General features: G+C 38.8%; 1 protein-coding gene across 8 annotated transcripts in view; it reads left to right on the top strand.

Annotated features, from left to right (window-relative positions):
• Positions 1-21568, top strand: part of LOC105145994 (SET and MYND domain containing, class 4, member 2) — a 56151-nt gene that overhangs the window by 25123 nt on the left and 9460 nt on the right. For all 8 annotated transcript variants that reach the window (XM_087410200.1, XM_087410198.1, XM_087410187.1 and 5 more), the window contains 2 exons: positions 6149-6270; positions 20860-21082. In XM_087410200.1, the coding sequence (XP_087266326.1) occupies positions 6149-6270; positions 20860-21082 (345 nt within the window). The remainder of the gene's footprint in view (positions 1-6148; positions 6271-20859; positions 21083-21568) is intronic.

Raw genomic sequence — 21568 nt, forward strand, 5'->3', positions numbered from 1 at the left:
TTTTGTATACGGTTACTTTTCCAGAACTTTCTTATGACTTTGTTAATTCTTGATAAAAATGACTCACAGCGTATTACACCGAAAGAGGAAAGAATTATTTGTTAATTTTAAGGATATTGTAAGATTATGTATTAATTTTCAATTTAGAACGACATTTATATTATTGTATGATGGCATTGAAAATGACTCAATTGGAGTTGAAACGTTTTCATTTTATTGTATTTTAATTGTTTTTGTATTAAGTTTTCTTAGCTGAATTATAATTTTTTATTTGCGTCATTGGCTCGTTGCCCTTCTTTTATACTACCTTTGCTTATTACTACAGAGCCTTTTATATTACTTCTAATTATTTATCCTTAATCCTAGAAAGCTGATTAAAGAATAAGAATTAATTAAATACTTTAACAGTGTTGTATAATTTTTTCTGCAATAGAGTGAATATTTTATTAAATATGTCCATATATATGTAAATGTATATGTAATAGGCATTAAAAAATAAATTTAATTCAAGTTGATGGTATCTATTAATTATTTGAGTACTGGCTACAAGAAACGGAATATAAAAAACGGCTTCCATTTCCAGTGACATTTAATTTTACGATAAGAGGAAATAGCGACTTTATCGGCCATCGCAATTAATCTTGTAAAAATATTGTGCCCTTTAGAGTGATGTCTGATGTTGCGACATCGCCACGGCGCATTAAAATTCAAAGTTCCGCCGTTATTTGTAGACAGCGAGCGTTCCTAACATCCCGTGCATACCCAAAGAACGAGCGACAATACAAAACCACTTTGCCAACTCTGAGAATTTTTATGAGAGCTTCCGTTAATATTCAATATTGGCGTGGCTCTCGAGAAACACTTCGTAAATCCGCTAATGACGAAACTCGTACGAGAAGAGGCCAATCGAAAGTTCAAACTTGTATGGTCGTCGGTCACTCGGCTTTAATTAGACGAATTCTCATCTTTACACTCTCACGAACGATTTTTTAATGAAAATTTTCCCCTCGCTTTCTATAACATTTTACAACTTGTTACATTTATTATTCCTTTTTTTCTTTCGGAAGCCATGACGAAACTAATCTCAAACGCAATCGACACGCGATATCGAGAATCATTGCTCTTTTAGAGCATAAAATAACGCCTAAAAAAGTCATCTCAATTAGCCTTAAAGGGTTCTTACTCGCAATTAGAGTTTAAATGACCACAGAACCACAGGATACATGCATACTATATATATATATATATATATATATATATATATATATATATATATATAATATACATACATATGTGTGTGTGTGTGTGTGTGTGTATGTGTATATAATGTAATACCACAGCAATCCGGTCTTGTGGACAAAGTGTACCGTTTAAACGGACTACCACAGCAGCCGGCCACGCTCACCGCGAGCCACGGTAAGAAATTTAATATCCGCGTGCAGAAGGATTATTTAAAGTGCCCGCTGGCTATGCTATCGGTAAAAAGTTTTTGAAGTAAACCATACTTTTCCCATGCTTCCTTGACGTCGGCCAGGATTGCTCATCTCGCTCGCCGCGCAGCAGATTGCTCTTTCCTTCCGTCTTTGTTCCGTCGACAAGTCTCTCAAGAATAATGTCGAAGTTATGTACGGAGTTATTTGCGAAATTTATTAATTATTTATCAATCTTTCGCCGACGAAACGAAACCACTTTTACACGCGGATACACGAACGCAAAAGAAAACAAAATTTACATGAATATTACAAATGGAAACTGATAAATGTATTATATATGAATGGAATAACTTAAAATGTATTTTTTAAATTTATTATGTGTCATGTCACATGAAAAAGGTCGATGTTTATAGTCGAGACGTTTTTTATGGTCGAGACGTTAAGCGAAATCAAATACGTCACGTAAGATTATGCGGGATTGTCTCTCGCTTGCTATTGTCTTGAGAATACCATTACGTCTACAATGATGAAGCCATTACGGCGGAAACAAGTACATGTCGGGAGTATTTTTCTATCCACGCGAAGCGTCTTTGGAAGCATCGACGAGCTGGGCGCCGCCGCGATGGAGACGATGAGTTCCAATCGATTGCCACTTGTCATTCGCATATTCGTAGCTGTTCCACTCATCCGCCAAACAAAGCGTGTGCCTAAAGTGTGTACGTATAGAGGCCGACCGATGCAAAAAAAAAGAGGGGTAAAGAGTGGAGGGAATCAATAAAAGCATTTACTCTACCTTCAAAAGAATGGATGGAAGAAAGAGAGGAAGATAGAGAGTGGAGGTGGGTGGAGATAATGAACAAGAAGAGCTGAAGAGACCGAGAGAGAGAGAGAGAGAGAGAGAGAGAGAGAGAGAGAGAGAGAGAAGCCGAACATCCTGACACGGGGTTGCAGGGAAAGAGGGAACAAGAGGGCGCACGCGCCGGCCCGGTTTGATTTCGCCGGATGGGTTCGCAATAACAGTGCAAATTATTATTCCGCTCTCATCCACATCGATCGATATGTCGCTCCAGATCTATATATTGCGTGGCTATGATCTGGAAACCGACACCACCGACCTTCCCCTACCGAGTAACCCGCGGAATTAACCCAGGCAAAGCAAGACGGGACGGGGAAGTGGGAGACGATGAAGAGACCGAAGAGAGAGAAAGACAGAGAGAAAGGGAGGGTAGAAGAGGAAGAGAGAAAGAGAAAAAGGGAAAAAAGAGAGAAAATCGCAAAGAGAGTGTTCATGGAGCAGAAAAATATCGACAGATCGCACACATGTATACATACGTGCGCGCACACGACGTCGCTTTTAATAACCGATAATATTTAACGTGGGCCGAATTCAATTTGTAGGAAAAACAGAGGTACGCTGTTTCCTCCATCGAGAGATTCGATCGTTGACGATCGATTTTGCGGTGGCTCTTTCTCTCGTAGCCTCGATGTAGAAAAATTCTCTCTTACCTCTTTTCGCTGAAATAGGTACGTCGAAATATCGGCGTATTGCTTCACCGTGCGCTAAAACGCCTGCGCTAAAACCCAAGGAGAGATCGGGATACGAAATGCGCTTCTTGCCATTTCGATGATTTTTCGTAAGGAGAATCGTAGCTCGAGAATGCACAAAGTAAGGCGTTTTAGGCTTATTTGAAAATCCAGAGGTTTTTAAGAAATCAGGTTTCCGGTGTAAATAAATGTGTAAATAAATACCTTATTTTAGGTACATTTTATTTTAATTAAATTCTACAGAGCCACAGAGAGCGAGAGAGAGAGACATGATAATGTTGAAATGATATCCTAGGTGTGCGACATTCTGTTCATAATTATTACCTAAAAACGATAGCCTTAGAATTCCACGCATCATAACAATGGGAAATCCGCACGGGTGGATAAATGATATCACGTTGCGTTGTGTATCAAAGGTAACGTGCGAATTTATACCGATACACTGACGCAGTACAGGGGTGAGTGACGCCCGTTCGAAACGCTCGAAGCCAGAAAAATATTGAAAAATTGACGGGCGCACGCTGCTACACGCGCGCGAGCTCTGTAGTGTTTAATAATGGATAATATTTGATACCAGATCCGCCCGAGGGCAGGCACTCCCCCTCCGTGCCCATTCGTCAATGCGATCCGATATCAACTCGTTCCACAAAACAGTTTTACAACAAAAATTCAAAATAATAGAATAACCCTTTTAGGATCGGTTAAATCTCCCTTACTAAACTTTGCTCATCGATATGTTTTCACTTGCATGCACGTTTATCACACATGTATCATCTCGTCTTATTGTATTCGCGTTTCTTATTTAATACTTTGAGGACTGGAGCTTTAAAATAAAGTAACTTATGGAAGATCTTACTTTCTAAAAGTTTTCGGAGTTACCTAATTCAATTCTGGTCTCAGAATTTTAAAATTCAAATTAAAAAAAGAATCTGATTACCATGAGACTTGATTTTAGAAGATTTGTCTGAGTTAAAATGTAGTCTAAAAATATCGAATTTCAAAAGGAAAGTAACCTCTATAAAGGAGAATCTAGTCACAAGATTTATAATCATTGATCATAATTATTAATCAGAGTTTGAAAGTCAGTAGAAATTATAGTACTAACTATTTACGTATTAGCTTTCGATGAGCTTCAAATAACGAAACTGGATACTTGATATACTTCGTAATTAAAAAAACTCTCTAAAACCAAATTTTATGATCAATTATTTTTTAAAATTCTATTCCCATATTTTATTTATCACTTTGAATTTTTTATTTTTGATCTCAGATTCGAATAAAGCATTATCAATCCCATAGGCGAAGTTTCATAAAAATTGAACAAACAGTTTATAAAATGAAAGAAGATGATCCCAAACGGGGGTCACCGGTCCACAAAGGGTTAAAGTTAATGTATGCGTAAAAAGTTAAAAATTAATGTATGTATAAAATATAAATCTTGTAAAAGAAAACCTTTTTGTATGACTGAGGGATAGATTTAGAAGAGAGACAGAGAAAAAAGAAAAAGATATCTTCTGGGGACAAGAAGTAGAGCAGTATAATGGATTTCCAATAGTAAAATTGACAGCTACCAGTTTGAAATTTTACGCGTAACGAGCGAATGTTACGCGAATATTTATCTCTTTAATGATATTACAATAATTTTATTGAGAATTACGTTGTCTGATTTACGTAACAGCTTTGATTACTCCATACTCGACTTTATTATTGTCAGCATTTCCCTCTGATATTTTCGTAAACTTCCTAAATCAAATTATCGCGAAATAACAATTTTGCTAATTATCGGTAATATCAGGTCTTAATTGGGCGATCATCATTGGCGTATTTTGCACCGCCTGTTACGATAGAAGTATTTATTGCAGCCGGACGTGCTGTCCGCAGTGAAAGAGTCCGCGGCCCAAAAGCGGGATAATTCTCCGGGCATCGAGATAATAAATTACCCTCGGACACCGAGAGTAGCGTATACGATCGTATACCGTTCCCTTTTATCGAAATGAATATTGTAATTTCCAACCGACTTTCTCTCTACCACGCCGACTCCTCCTTTTTTTCTATCTTCTCCTTTTGTTTCTGTTGCAAAACCACGCTTGCGCCATGATTTATGCCGTTGCTTCCTTCGGCTTGCGAGAAATTTACGTACATGTAGCAGAGAAATTGCAGTTTCGCGGACCGTAGGGACAAGGGAATGCACGTGGCTTTCCCCCCCTAACAATAATTTTCATCCGTCAAAACTCGTACTTAATATCCAACAAAATAATTCCTCGCGCTTGATACAATCGCTTTTTCCCAATTTTCGTCCGTTAAAAATTCAATGTTTAGCAAGTCGCTTGATTAAAAATTAAAAATAAAATTTGCTATCCCGTATATATATATATTTTTTTGCGTATAATGCACATTTTTAATATTGCTGTCACGTCTCATTTAGATTCCATCGTTACTCGAATGTATTCTAATATTACGTTTTCAGCTATGTAGCAGCGTTTTTCTGATAATACATCCCGATAAATTCGCAACGTTTCTCCGCGAAGCTTTTCAATTATGAATTACTACTACGTACCTCTCAAGTTTCTGTCTCTCGTTTCCCCCCTCCCCTCTGCCCTCTCACCCCCTCTCTCTATATCGATCTTTGCATATACATATATACGCGTACATATGCACGATCTTTGTATCAATAGTGATACGTCAAACATTCTGTCCTATAGGTTACCGCTGGTACACCGAATGTGCATGCGTATATACTGAAGTAGTATATCTGACAGTCTCCCGCGAAACTTCGTAGTATTTGCGTCTACTTCGTGAAACTTGAGAAGATAGTAATTTGAAGCTCTCGTCGACCCCTACGAGTGTTTATTCCGGAAGTACATATCGCACTACCCGCGACGCGGGACCGGGACATACGTGGAATATTCATAACACTTTCACGCGCCTTCCCACCGTTCCATTGTAAATGACTTGCAAATGTTTCGCTAATTACAATAGAGTCGAGCGGGGTGCTCGCTAAAGCCCGGTTAATGAGCGACGTTGGAATAAAACAACGGGAGGGATGAAGATACGTGCTCCAGTGAAATGACTGCTTGTGGAGAGAGATCTCCGCATTTCATTTATTTTATGTATAATATATATATATATATGTATATATATATATATTTTTTTTTTAATTGTTATTACAGGCAAGAACTTGAGCGAAAGAACGAGCAGTGCGAGCGTTGTTTAAAAGACAACGAGAACTCTCTGGTGCCCTTCGACCCCCGCATCAACAAGATGGCTCAATTGATTTCAGACAAGGAGAAAAGTACGTAGCGTATGTCTTGTTCTTGGCGTATGTCAATCTTTTTCATTAAACTCGATACGAGAAACTCGATTCATGTTCCGTTCTATTATAATTTAATTTTAATCTCGATTCAAGTATCTCTTTATCTTTTTCCAGTTCTGAGAAAAAGAAGATGAAGGGGAAGTTGAACTGAGATTAAAAATTGGTGGAATCAGAGATTCAATATAAATCAGTGTACACATGTTGTACACACATGGAGGAAAATCATGTAAAGCGTATAAATGTGACGTGATCAACGTGAAATGAAGTTAGAAATCCGGATTTCCAGCATATGGGGATCGCAGAATACGATTTGCTCTAACTTAGTAATAAGCTACTGATTATCCGCGAACGATAAGATATTACGGACGCCGTATGCTGATGCATTACTGGCAACTCGGAGAATCGTGCATCGCACTCGGCGAGTATGGTGTGATACGCGGGCGCGTAATGTTATCACGGGGGCGGTTCTAAAGTGTAATCTGCGGGGATAACAAGGAGGTTAGCGAAGCAAGATTGGCGTCAATATCGTTACCGGGACGCGCGCATGCAAGAGGAAGAGAGTGAGAGAGACGAAGAGAGCGAGAAAGGGTTAAGAGAGGGAGAGGAGGAGGAGGGGAGGTCCGCAATAAAGGCGGGCGTAATAATGTCTCGCGCGATGTCGTCTTCCTCCTACGTGTATCCGGCGTCAAAATGCAGGAGCCATTCCTAGATTATGCGCTCCTATTGTCTTGCGTCTATTGACTGCCTTAGAATTGCGCTAGAGACAGTTTCCGGATACGTCATTTTCGAGTTCGCCAAGTGGAATAAGGACCGCGCCAATGGATACGTCTCTTGTATATAATAAGAATTACAGTATTAACTTAGTCGTGCACGGTACGACGTAGCATATATTACGCACATCTGAAGCGATTTCGTTTATAAAAATTTGTATTCTTATAGAAACGGAGTAGTTAATATCGATGAAATAAATCGTTCGGAAAGAACGTCAACGAGAACGTGTATGCAAGTGCGTACGAAAGAGAGAAATGTGAAGCAACGAAGTACATAGCAAATCGGATATTCGGATATTCCGTTAAAGAGGTTCTCGTGCTTCCTAATCAATAACTTGAATTTGTTTAATTATGTAAAATGGTTAAAATAGTAATAAAAACATTATCAACAATTCGTTAATGTCATTAATAATTATAAAGGATACATTCAGTTTATTCCGATAAAGTTCTGTATATTTTAAATTCGTACAATTTGAGAGGAATTTATATTTTTGAATGAGACGTTTGCATATAAAATAGAAATTTCAGAAATATTAACGTTACATATTAAGAAAAAGTATACTACAGGATAAAATTTTGCGTATCTTGGAATATAAAATTCTATACATTTAGAATTAAATATCTTCACATGAAAATCGGTGAAATTTCTTTTAGATAATGATGTAACCAATTTTTGTATCATATATGTATTATAAACTTGTTTTATATTTCATTAAACGCGAAAATCTTCTTAAGCCTTTCATCCCGGATAATTACACGCATTCGTGGAAGGCACCTGCGCACGTAACGTAGACTATCACATGCTTTGCCTCGCGTTCAATCCGCGCGTCATAAACATACGTGCTTGCGAGATGGAAAAAGATAGGAGGAGAGTGAGAGAACGTGCGAGAACGAACCAACTACCACGTATTCTTCGCGGAAATTCTGCGGTGACTTCGCAAGCGATATCGAGTTTCGCCCCGTCTCGTAGTCGTCGCGGTATTGTCGACGAAAATCCTATTCACCGGCAGCGGTGGCGGTGGTTGGTGGTGGCGACGACGACGGCGGCAAGCGCGATTCTGCCTTGCACAAAAGCCAACCGTTGCCACCCCCGCCATCGTCGCCCCGCAAAATATGTGATTCGTGAAGCCCGGCTTAAGATCCCCGCGCCGGAACCCCGTGGTGTCGCGTAAACTTGCATTCTCACCATCCGTCGCGACTTGCCATTCTCTGGATGGACTTAACGACGCTGCACCACGAACCTTCCTACCGTGTTACAAGCGCGATCGAACATATATCTAAGAACGTCTCTAAGAGCCCAGGCGAGAACAACGTCACGTTCTTTGTTCTTTGCAAACATTCATTCATCTTGGAAGTACGCCAATTGCGGAGATTGCGATGATTTATCAGAAATAGCTGTTATCCTTTTGCCAGTTAAGGAGGTAATGCTGTCTGTAGGTACATTTTGCTTCTGATAGCAGTAATTAACTCTAGTTCTTAAAACCCCCCTTCAGACCTGATTTTATTGGAACCAATTTGTTAAACAATTTTTTTTAAATTTAATTTAACCACTTTAATAAATGATTCATACCAAACAATTCATTTTTACCGAAATTTTGATTATTTTTCCAACATTATTACGTACATCTGATAATATTGATAGAATTAAATAATTTTTAATGGATAACGTCTTCAAATTTGATGTACATTACAATATACACATAATTCAAAAGGGTTAATGATTTAAGGTTATTAATTTAAAGGTTATTAATTTTAAAGTAAACATTGCAAATATGGAAGAATGAGAAAAAAAAAAAGATTTAAAGAAAGAATGGAAAAATATGAAAAATAGCTTAAAAAATTATTGTACACAAACATTTGTTCGAATGTCTTCTTCAGATGATCGAACGCGACTCGTCGTTTTACTCGAGCGACTCGTTTCCGCGATCCGTTTAAGCGGAAAGCTCGCGTTCCGACAGCTCTCTCGATATTTTCGCATCGCTTGCGAACGTCGTGCAGGCGGATCGCGCAACTCGTAATTCCATTCGCCAGGAACTCTGAACAGGGCGAACTCGGTTAGCCCCGTTTTGTAGCACGGCAGGTCTGTTCCTCGATAACGCCGCCACGCTATTTATCGGCTCACGCCCGTGAGCGCTTCTAACCGATGCATGTAACCGCATTCGCGTCGTTCCAAAGAAGCCGCGTCGTCGGCGGAAAGGAGGAGGTGTGCCGAGAGAACGCGGGTGGATTCAAGGGAGAATGGCAAATTGAATCCCGTGGTAGTGTGTTCCAACGAACCCGGGGCTCCTTCTGCGGAAAACGACACCGTGTCTCTCCATACTCTCCTCTCTACCTTCCCCCTCCCCCTCCCTCCCCCTCCCCCCCTCTCTCTCTCTCTCTTTGCGAGATCGATGGGGAATCGAGTTATCGGCCTTAGTAGATCGAGCGTACCTGCGCCGCGTTAACCCACGAAACTTTATTGGCAATGCGCCGCATCGCGCGAATCCACGCGTGCCCGGACTCGTGATCGCTCTCTGTGAATTCCGTGAAAATCGACTCTCCCTCGTTCGTCTCTCCCTCCCTCCCTCACTCTCTCCTTCTGTGTCTCTCTCGGGTCTGTCGAGCACGGGTACTTGCGAGCTCAGTAAACCTACCCTTGCCCCTGGAATGAGAAACTTCTTCCTCTCGCGGCTTTCCGGTTTCCGGTGAGCGAGGGACGATCGGCGGAAGTGAATCCAGTGGGCTTTCCCGACCACGACGACGATGGTCTGATGGTCTGATCCACGATCGTACCATACCCGGGAACTCAATATCGTGAACAGGCGCGAAAAATGAAGCGCATCGGATGGCTTTTGGGTATTTTCGAGGTATTTTGGTTATAAAGAGAGATTTTGGCGACGCCGATAAAAACATGTGACAACTACAGATTTGAAACACATCTAAAAAATTATTTATATCTTTAAGATTGTGAAAAAATTTAATAACTGTAAATGTGTAAGACATCTAAACAGTTGCTATTGATAAATAACAAAAATGTTTTAATTAGTGGCATTGAGATTTTTTTTGAGAACGTACAACATCTGTATATCGAAGCTATCGAAAAGATATCTTTTACATAATTTTTAGATATTAGATATTTTGCACAGAAGAAAACTATTTTTAAATCGACTATAGTATCTATTTGTATAAGCTAAAATATTGTAATCTTGCTTCAAAGATTTTAGTTTTGATTGGATTAAATTTGATGCAAGTATTGCTTTGTATTCAATTCAAGGCTAAAAATCTTGCATTAATACGAATTCATTATTCAAATCAAATCTAAAATCTTTGAAGCAAAATTACAATATTTTTGCCTACATATTTAAAAAAATATATTATTGTCGATTTAAGACTAATCTTTTTTTCTATACGAATGTTACAGACATAGACAATGAGAACTCAACGCCGTGTTGAGCGTAAAGATCGATGAAAAATTACAATTCTCTGCGGATTTTTTTTCTTCGCCCGCCTCATGTCCCACCCCCCTGATTAAAAAACTGTCAAGCTGCAGTTCGGTAACTCAGTTTGACAGTCGAATATCCAACCACTCGTCCGGATGACAGACGGTAGAAGGGTAACCGATTGTTGATGTCGAGTCTCAAAACGGCGCGACGTTTATACGAACGATGCCGAGAAACGGGAGACAAAAGCGCGCGCTTTATTCCATATCGAGTGGCGGATTCGAGTTTCTATGGTCGGATTAACGCTGTGCGCCCGCCCTCTCTCTCTCTCTCTCTCTCTCTCTTCCACTCCCCCTTCTGTCTCTCTTTCCGTGGTATCAGTGTACGGGCTTTATGTTTGATTCTCCCGGAAACTTCTGGCAAGTTGCATTAGGATTGAACTATGCGCGCGGGCGGTATTGATCCTTGATAGTTCGCAAGCGCTCAGCAAGAATATAATTCGCGATACCGAGTAACGAGCTTAATCTAGCAAGTCACTCTGCCAACTATCGATCTCTTGTTGCCGAGATATTAACGTCCGACGTGCATTAGGCGTGTCGGAAAAAAAAAAACTCTCGCGCGCGCGCGTGGAATGAGAAGAATGACAGGGGTGGGTAGTAAAATTTGCGATAAAATATCCAAAATATTCTCGTTCCTTCCTTTATTATTTCATTTTTTCCAAGGTACTCTCTGTTCGTAAAACAGGATAATTACGATAATAAATCATAAATGTTATTCTCCGCGATGGGAAGCCAGATCGGCTTTGGGCTCGATGCAGACTAGATTCGATTCGGGTTTCATGATGGTCGCGACAGGCAAAGCACGGCAGTGCGTGATCATCGGTCCAAAAAATCCGCGAACCCGTATACTGGAATGTTTGATGAAACGTCGGTCGAACCGGTGCGGCGATCCGGTTCCGATCCGAGCGACGTCGAATCCGTGCGAGAATGCGGCCGCGCGCCGCGCCGGGTTGAGAAGCGAAACACGGGGCCGGCTATGGTTTCCATGGTAACCCACACAGTCGATTTTCCCGGGAAACGCTTAATTCAATATTCCTTTGGAAGACAAGCCGCCATACACACATATATGTACATACACATACACACAAATGTATATATACTATATATATATATATATATATGTGTGTTGTGTGTGTGTGTGTGTGTGTGTGTGTGTGTATATGCAAACATATAATGTGCACCGCTCAATGTAGGACGATGGACGATGATTCGGACCACGTCCTCCGCAGATCTGCATCTCTTGACAAAAGAAGAGCCTCGACCTTCCATATGTTGTAACGTATTATGTGATAACATGTCTTTTAACATATCAGAAATCGCTGATCCGTCAGTCTGGATGCCCTCCTTGCTTGTCTTTACTCTGAAGAAAAATTAAATTTTAATATAAATATTTGTTTGAATATATAGATGTAAGTAAATATTTATTAAATGTAAACGTATATTTATTTGATACAAAAACCATTAATTTGATTTAAATAACATTTTTTTATTGAGTAAATATTGTAAGTGAATGTTTACTTAGCACTATTCAAAAATATATAATATTTAGTACATTTTTTTTTTCGGTGTATTCTCAAATAAGAGATTGGAGAAATGAAAGTCTTAACTATGGCAGATTAAGCGGTTAAAATAGAATGAGATAGATATTCATACATGTGATTTTATCTTAACATCTCATTTTATCTTGTGCATATATCTATCTCATTGTATCTTAAGCACCGTCCTAAATACAGTAGACGAATCAAAAATTGTCTAAACGGTATCCAATCTCTTATTTGAGGATCTCTAGTTCTTGTAACGAGATTCGTCTAGACGTGGCTGACTCTATTAGACTTCTTCTATTAGCCCTTCTCTCGCTCTCAAACTCTGCAACATTTTGCTTCATTTGTCGAACGCGGGAGTTACTCATAGAATAATAAAAATATAATTCCCCTCTCCTGCGCTGGAAGAAGCAGATTTATCCGTATCGAACCTTCGTCGATTTTCATTCCATGCAAAATCTCATTTTCAGAATATCGATATAAGTGATAGAATACTGGCTCTCTCTGTCTGTCTCCATCTCTCTCTTTTTCCCTCTCTCTCTTTCTCTCTTGAATCCTGTCAATCGTGATCGAGTACAGGGAGAATTGCGGGAACAATTGCGTAACAATTCCAACCGAATTTTTAGGCGCTTTTCGCATAGTTCTTCTAGCGGGTTTACCGCGCGTTAGTGCATCAGATCTATATTGGAACAGTCCTCTTCGACTCCGATTCGTTTGAACGGTGCTTTTAACACGAATGTGCAATCACAGGGAGCGAGTGCTATAAATCGGAACGGAACTCTTTTCGGTTTCCTCGGATTCGGTCCTACGTAGGAATGCGTCGATAGTGTTTAAATCAGGTGCGGCAATGAGGAAGAAAGGGCGAGGTATATAGATAGATAGGTAGGTTACAAACTTTGCAGAGGGTGAGGGGGATAAATCGAGCTGAAGAACAAAAAGACACTTTCCAATTACGGCGTGGGTTCCGGCCCTCGTGACCCCGGTGTAGCTGACGGGCAGTTAGGTACAAAGAGACGAATCGACGTCGATAACTTGGCGCGCGCATCATTTGAGCGCCAAATACCATGTCGGAAAATATCGGATTTCCCGCGTAAACGAGGCGTGCCGTCCAGAGAGGAAGACAGAAGGGGGAGAAACAAAAAGAGAGGGAGAGGGGGAGAGAGAGAGAGAGAGGAGACGACAGACCGTCGAACAATTCCATGCATTCGTGAATGTACGCGACCAATGGTTATATATGTGGAAATGATATTATTTTGCCGATGTTTCGTACACGCGACTGAACCGGACCATTGTTGATCGAAGGGTGTCTGTCGACCTGTCTGTCTCTGCTTCATTTGTCCGAGGATCTCGCTTGGGAACACTGTCGTCAGAATCCGCACGGTCGATGTCGCTCAATCTGCGCGTATAATCGTGCGAAATAATACTTGATGCAAAATTGCATGAACGTTTCTCGATGAGAAACGATTTAAGAAAGATGATCTTATTTTTCTGTGATATGTATTTAAATACATATATTGCTTCAGAATTTATTTATTAAAAAGTTAATTAAAAATTTCGTTTGTGATAATTTCTTTGTATTTTCCTATCCATAATAAAATTTAAGACAGTATTGCGTTTGATTAAATAAAATAAAAAATTAATAAATTACGAATTTATTTATGAAAATAAAAATTTCTATTATTATTTACTGATAATTCATTCGAATGGCATTTAAATTAAAATTATTATATTGCTATTTTATACTGAATGTAATGATAATAATAAGTAATACACAGAAAAGCAGATACATAAACAATAACGATAGTACGTTTATTACGTGAATAATGCGAGAATTATGTGAGAAGAGAGGAAGAGAAAATCAATGTTTCAATGTAGGTTAATCGTATTTTACATAGCTTATAATTTTAGTATCACTGAAAGTCCTTATTCGTAGCTAATTTTAAACGTACGTGTGTATCGTACGGGAAGACACATCTGTATCTGACAGTGCAGATCTAGATTCGCCCTCGAATCGTTTGATACCGATTTGCGATTTCACCACGTAATGTATCCAAAGGCACGAAACATATATATTCACCGTTATTTCACGAACGTTTCATGATGCAGAGATACGATTATCGAACTCCGGATAAAAGCACTCCAGGCGCGCTGAGTTTAATTAGATTTTTATTCGGGCGCTTTATCGGAGGGTAATAAAATAACTGCGCGAATATTTAGCGATGGTACCGTATTTAGCATTGGAAACGGCCCGGCCCGATTTATTTACGCGAGTAGCCGTATCGCAGAGCTGGCAATTAGCGATCAATCGATCGGAATTAAAAAATATGAAATTTTGATCTCTCGCCGATAACTGTGATTAATGGCGAGTAACGTCGATCATCGTAGAGAGCGAGGGATGATGGACCGGCAGCAGGATTGATTGCGTGCGCTCTCGACTGCATATTTTATTCGTATAAATACCGCTTATGCATCACTGACGGACACTTTAAAAGAGCTGATAGGCAAAAAATAACTATTTTTCAATTTTATTTTGTAGTAATGGCGGTGAGTGATTCAGCTATGCTTCTCAGGATAATGCTTCCTCCATCTCTCTCTCTCTCTTATTGTACACAGGTGACAATAAAAACGAATAGAACGAATAGACTCGACTCGCCAGAGATGAGATGCCTGGAATTTCTCAGACAGTGGCGAAACTTTGTTTGCTTCGTGGACTAAGAATTAAATTAAAAAACGCGTCGCATGGTAGAGAGCATCCACCGGCCGTTTGGTCACATCACAGTGATACATTACTTCCCTCCCCCTCTCTCTCTCTCTGTCTGTCTGTCTGTCTGTCTGTCTGTCTCTCATACCACTCTTTTAATACTCAGATTGGATTCATTTATCTCCCTAAACTTTTTAGAAAATCTCCCTGATTCGTCGAGCCGTTAACGCTAAGCGGTGGGAATAAATTGAAAGTCTTTTCTCGACCGGGGAAAAGTTCCGTCTCGGAACGGTAACTTTGCGTGCATCAACTTCAGTAATTAGCTTTATATTAATTAATAAATTCTCTCGCAGTTACGTTCATCTTTCTTATTCGCTGCTCGTATATATATATAGAAAATACTCCAAGCATCCTTAATTTTAATGGCGGAATACTTAATTTTTGGAGATTTTTCTTTCAAAATCTCGAGGGTAGAAGGATTAGAATCTTTCGATATATTAAAAATTAAATGCTGTGTTAAAATTCTGATGAGATACTTCTTGAGTTCAAATCAGTAAGTCTTTAATAAGGAATTCCTCATACACGTTCTAATAGAATTTGAGATGATTGCTCATATTTCGGATAATTGTAAAAAAAATAAATTATCTCAAGACGTAATTCGTTCCGATAGTATAAAGGCATTATTTCGTACTTGTCTAAAGTCTGAATGCGAGTCAAGGCTACACCCGACTAATTGATCGTTAAGAGCATCCCCTGACTGAGCCAGTCCGGACCGTTTCGCGCGCTCAAACAGAGACAAGCGCTTCTTTGTTTTCGAACGTGGAATTCTAGCACCGCAAAGCGCCCCTCGAGGGCTCGTGGCTTAAGCCGGAAACGCGCGATTCGAGGGTTGCCGCTGCAGGTGCGGCCGTTCGTAACTAAACTTCATTTACTTCAGCCCTCGCCCACGATCTGTAACCACTCACGAGCCTGACTACGACCCAATCAAATTAGAAGAGCGTTCAAAGTATCAGCGTCGTTGTCGCAAATGCACTCGTCTATTTTTTAAATTGTACATTAGAGAATAACTGTACTGGCTCGAATCATAAATAACTTTCGACGTCGGGACAAATTTTATTGATTAGAATTATTGATAAGAATAAATTTGATCACTTTAAATCTGTAGCGATGAAATTTCACTGCATTAAATTAAAATTTCAATACAAGCATTAGTGGCAATTGTGCCAATAAATTACTGCCAGTAAATTTTACTGCAAGATGGAAATGGAAAATTCATTCGATAATTGGAGTGAAAAATTTACTCCAAAAAGGAATGAATTTGGAGATTAGAATAATGACAGAATAATGTCATTCCAAATCCAGATAACAAAGCCTACGGAGACAGATTTTTAACAGAGTATGCTATCAATCTATTAATTTATTAATCTTATTTTTAAATATAAATTTTTGTAAAAATTATATACATTATAAATTTGATCTATCTAATAGTAAAATAATGGTTTAATAATATAATGATATAAATGTATATAATTTTGACAAACGATAAACATGCGACAGACGATGGTGCGCTATGTCGCTAAATGCACTCCTTGCAGTAATATTATCTTGCAATGCATTATCAACTAATGCTTAAATCACTTCAATTAATCGAATGAAATAGTCCACTTCTTTATGTAAGAATAGATAGATTAACTTCAAAGCAGTGGAAATCCATAAGCAATGCTTTGCTACTTACTTTTGTTAGCAATAAAATTTTCATTGCTACGGATTTAAAGTGATACACATTTATTTTCTCTAAAAAAAAAATACTTTCTTTGAACTGAATAGTAATTTATTTTCCACCAATAATTAAGCTCCCTTCCTTTCAAAAAGAAATTAATTTGTTATTTATGACTCAATCATTACAACTCACACCCTCTTTATCGCAGCGCTGGCTACTTTTGGTTAATCCTCAATTCGTGACATGACTTTTTTATCATCTAGGATAACATCGGTCTGGAGTATTAATTTTTCAGAACTCGCTAATAGAAAAGCAGTCGAAAACTTTGGCTTTAATCCTAAACTTTTTATGCGTTCTTAATGAGTGAAAACAAGACAAATTCGAAAAGAAGAGAACAATATTTTTTCCAAAAAAAAAAAACGAAATTATTTAATAAAAGATTTAATAAATATTCCGACATGCACATGTATTTTTGAATATGCTAATTGGGTAGCGTCAAATTAATTGAATAAATGAGATTATCAATTGAACAGTTCATTAATTTGTATTGTAAATAATGAAGAGATAGAATTGACTTACACTGAGTCATTCTATGGTTTGAAACCAGAGATTCTTCATGAATACAAGTCAATATAAATTCATGGTATCCACGTGGAAATTTTGCGTGCGCGCGAATGAATATTTTTTCCATTCATCGTACACCGTACGTTCTTTGCGGTAATCAGCCTGCCGGATCGTAAATTAGTAAATGGATCCTGCAATTTTAACACGCGTTCCGTACCCGTCCGCGGATATTATTCCCTCCGCATATTTTTTTCGACGACGGACGCGACGTTGCGTTAACTGTAAAAACGCGGAAAAAAAATTCGAAGTCGCAGGGATGAAATTCGAGCAAATGTAACTCGCGCTCGTCGGTGATTATTCCGTGATATCCGTAATGTCATGAAATAATGAAATATATTTGCGAATACAAATGACGTGAACATATATAGGAAAACGGGATAATGGTAATGTTTTTATGATACTCAAATGTCTTCTCGAAATTAACGTCAAACAAACATAAATTACAGTAATAAATTGAATTAAATAGATATATGAATAATGCCAGTTTCTACCAATGTATAGATTAATCTCAGTTTAACAGTGATGAATATGGGTGAGAAATTCTGTTCGAGAATATAATATTTTTTTCGTTATAAAAGCAAAACGGGATTTTTTTTTAATATTGCAGTTTGGGATTCCCAAATTGGTAAACTCAAATAAATTGAATTTAACTTACTTTTTATCTTTTCCTAATTCTTAGAATTAGAAAAAGATGAAGAATATGTTGAACAAAGATTAAAGTTAATCTACATTGGTAAAAACGAATATAAAAATCAAATAACTAAAGAAATATCTAATACGATCGATGCTGAATCTTGGTGTCTAATAATTTCTATGTAAATTTTCCATCGACAAGCAATTGAACTTTAAAGGCATAGTAATTATCTGATTCAACAAGAAAAATACGATTTCTATGATAATTAAAATTCGTTGTTGAAGTTTTCACAAGTGTAAAAATTTTTCAAATGCGGATATAAAAATCTGTAGTGAAGTTTAAAGACTTAGGTTACGTTTTAAGTTTGACAGTAATCGGTTTAATAACTAAATTAATATATGTAAAGATGTGTATTTAAAAATGTGTATTTACATAGAAATGTTATCAGGCATCAAAATCCAATCTCCATCGTATTTGATTTCTTTTGATTTGAATTATAAATTTCAAAGTTACGAGATATTGTCTAAACTCAAAATTAATAAACCAAAACACTTGGTAATTCAGAAATAGAAATTTTAATGGATTATTTTTTATTGTTGAACTTAATTAATTTTTACTGAAAAACCCTCAATTTTTATCTGTACGTTGTAACCTCGGCCAAAGATTAAAACGTACGAGCCGCAGCTTCACACGATATTGCGGATATCGTCTCTTCCAGACGGACCGTGATTAATCGGTTCGTCGTGTGTACATATCCCCCTTTCGGACTGTAGCAATTTCTTCCATTCATTAGAACACCCCAGTGGGCAGCATGCCACACGCAAACGTCGCGGCCGAGATAACCGGAAATGGCGTTTCGCGCGGGATTGCGGCTTGTTTACACGTTCTCGTTAACCCAAAGATCTCTTGCGGGAGTCTTAAATCGTAGAGGAACTTCCGTGCCGTGTACAAATCGAATTAACAGTAAAACGAAGACTCGTTTCATTAAACTTTATTATCAGAGACACATTATCGAATGTAATTCTGATTTATCGCTATCGATCGTCCAACAATAATTTACTTATCTATCGCTATTGAATTATTAAAAATACATTCTTTTCCAAATTTAATCATAAACATGTAAACTTTTCTGAAGCTTTAAATTGGACATTAAAATTATTTAGTTGTAACGTTAATGCTTATTAATTAATATCTATAATGCAGTTATTAACGCTGAGTCTGTGAGACCCATTTAATTTATGTTAACTAAAAGACTAATTAGGTAATTTTAAAAACCAAAATGACATAACTCATACTCAAATGAATATGTGTGAATACTAATTTTATTTTAATGACAATTATTCAAATTTGCAAATGTAATATAAAGAATATAATTGAATGAGTTCAATAGATCCACCGTCAGCTTCGGAGGGTTGATAAACATTACTTATACATTTGGAAATTTATTTATAAATATTTAAAACAAAAATCACAGCAATTTATGAAAATAAGCAATTTTTACAGATTTTTTTTTAATCGCATCCAATCGGTCTCATACATCCGAACGAAATTATTCCGCTGGAAATGCAAGGATCCAGCTCGTCAACACGACTTTTTGAAGATCGTTTTTTATGCGGAATTAGCGATTTCAGAGTTCGCGATCGCGAGATTAAGGCCGAGGCAAAATCGTCGCGCAGTCGCACGACTTCTTCATCTTCTTCTCCTTTTTCTGCTTCTCTCTTTTCCTCTCTCGTTCTTATCGCACACGTGCCTCGTCGCGATGAACTGCCGTGTCAGCCGGCGTGCGTACTACGGCTCGTAGTAGGCCGTAGTACCGATCTCCCTCCTCGCCCTTCTCCGGCCGTTCATTCATGAACTGAACGGCGGAGCGAGGCCAGAACTTTTCGCGCCGTCAACCCGATTCATTCCGCTGATGGAAATCGACGTGGAGGTGCGGGACAAAGAGCGCTATGCTCCGCGCCTATCTCGTCGAGCATCCTCGAGATAACGCGCGTGTACGTGCGTGTACGCGCCCAGAGAGTGCAAAGGGACTAACATGGCGTGTGCGCGCGAGGTACTGCTGAACGCTCAGAGGCGAAAGAGCGAACTGGAGAAGGGTTATTTTCTCGTTTTGTCTTCACATCGAAAAATCCGTGGCGAAAAAGAGGGGAAAAAGCGAAGCCGCGCTTTCCCTCCTGGATTTTCGATACCGTTCGCGGAGTATCGCGTATGTATCCACTGAAGCTAAACATGTACGTAGGTACAACGTTTATTGTATTTATATATGTATATAGCATACAGAGTGTCCCAGACTATGCGTGATACTTTAATAGCAAATTCCTGAGATCACTTCGGAACGAAAATTTTAATACCAAAATATCGAGGCTACAATTTTTAAATGATAAAGATACAATTTTTAACAAAAATCTGTGAGAGAGAAAGACATACTTATTATTTCTTTCTCTTTCTCGTTTTATTCTATCTTTTCCTTATTTATTTCTCTTTTAGAAATTATTAAAACATTGCTGATCAATTAAAAATGACGTTCTCATATCCAGACTTTTAGGCTCGATTGCATTAACGTTATTTTGACTTTAAGCGAGACTCAAAACTCTATCTTGGTTTTAAAAAGAGAAAGTGCGTGTTTTAAACCTTGCTTAAAGTTAAAGTAATGTTGGTGTAACCGAGTCTTAGTAGAGGATTTCTAGTCGAGCACGTGATTGGATAGTTTAATTAACTAACTTTAAACTCTTCTCATTTAAAAACTACTATATCCTCGACATTTTGGTATTAGGATTTTCATTTCGATATAATCTCAAGAATTTGTTATTAATGCGAAGTCTAAGACACCCTGTATACCTTTGATACATATATCAAAAATCCTACGTATATGCGAAAATCCTTGATCTCGCTGTTCCCGCTATCTCATTTTACGAGCGTTTTCATGCTTATTAAAGAATCTGTGTTTAAAATATCATGTATACCCTGGGTGTAATAGAGTTTAAACAACCATCGAGCGAATCTTAGCAGGTATCCGCGTATCTCGCGGGATACCTGCCGTTCCATTAACTCGGTCGTGGCAAAACTCACCCTAAGAAAACACTGTACTGCGTCTTCGCAGGCAATAGTGGTGGCGGCGACGGCACGCCGTTAAATGGCGCCGTTAATTCCGAGCTTCGTTGGTCATCCGGCGCCCTGGAAATCCGTGAGACCACGACGGCGGGTAAACACGCCGTCGCAACCGCGGAGATACATCCGGGTGATATTCTGTTAGTCGAGCCGCCGCTGGCGGGCTGTCTCCTGCCCGAGTTCTACGGCACCCATTGTCAGCATTGTTACGCAAGGTGAGGAGAAAATTGCCGTCGAGTTCTCTCACCCGGGTGTGTTCCCTCGTCTCCTGCCGGATTTAATGGACGCGAGCCTTGGGCGACACGTAATCCGCCGTATGTAGCTTCTGCTTTGTCTACGTACGTGGCAAGAGCCCTTCTTCCCCATTTGCCTCCCCTCCTCCCACCGTTATCCGCAGCTTTTTACGGATAAACCCGTGATGGCGAGAGAGAGAAAATGGATTTCATTAACCCGAGCGACGCTCGGACGAAGCGGACGACGAACGACGTATGTGGCCGGGAAAAACTCGTTATTACAGAAAGATAAAAAAGCCACGTGTGCTGACTGAGCCGCGAAAAATTTCAAAATGGCATGCATGTTTAAAAGGCGACGTTCAAAGTCGACCGAATTAACGAACGCGAATAAACGAACAATTTGTTTCAATGAATGCGGTCACGCCAGTGAACCAATAATGTCAAAAATTCAGTTTTATAAACTGGATT

The sequence above is a fragment of the Acromyrmex echinatior genome, chromosome 1, assembly GCF_024713525.1.
Source record: "Acromyrmex echinatior isolate Ae372 chromosome 1, ASM2471352v2, whole genome shotgun sequence".
NCBI classification, from domain to species: Eukaryota; Metazoa; Arthropoda; class Insecta; order Hymenoptera; family Formicidae; genus Acromyrmex; species Acromyrmex echinatior.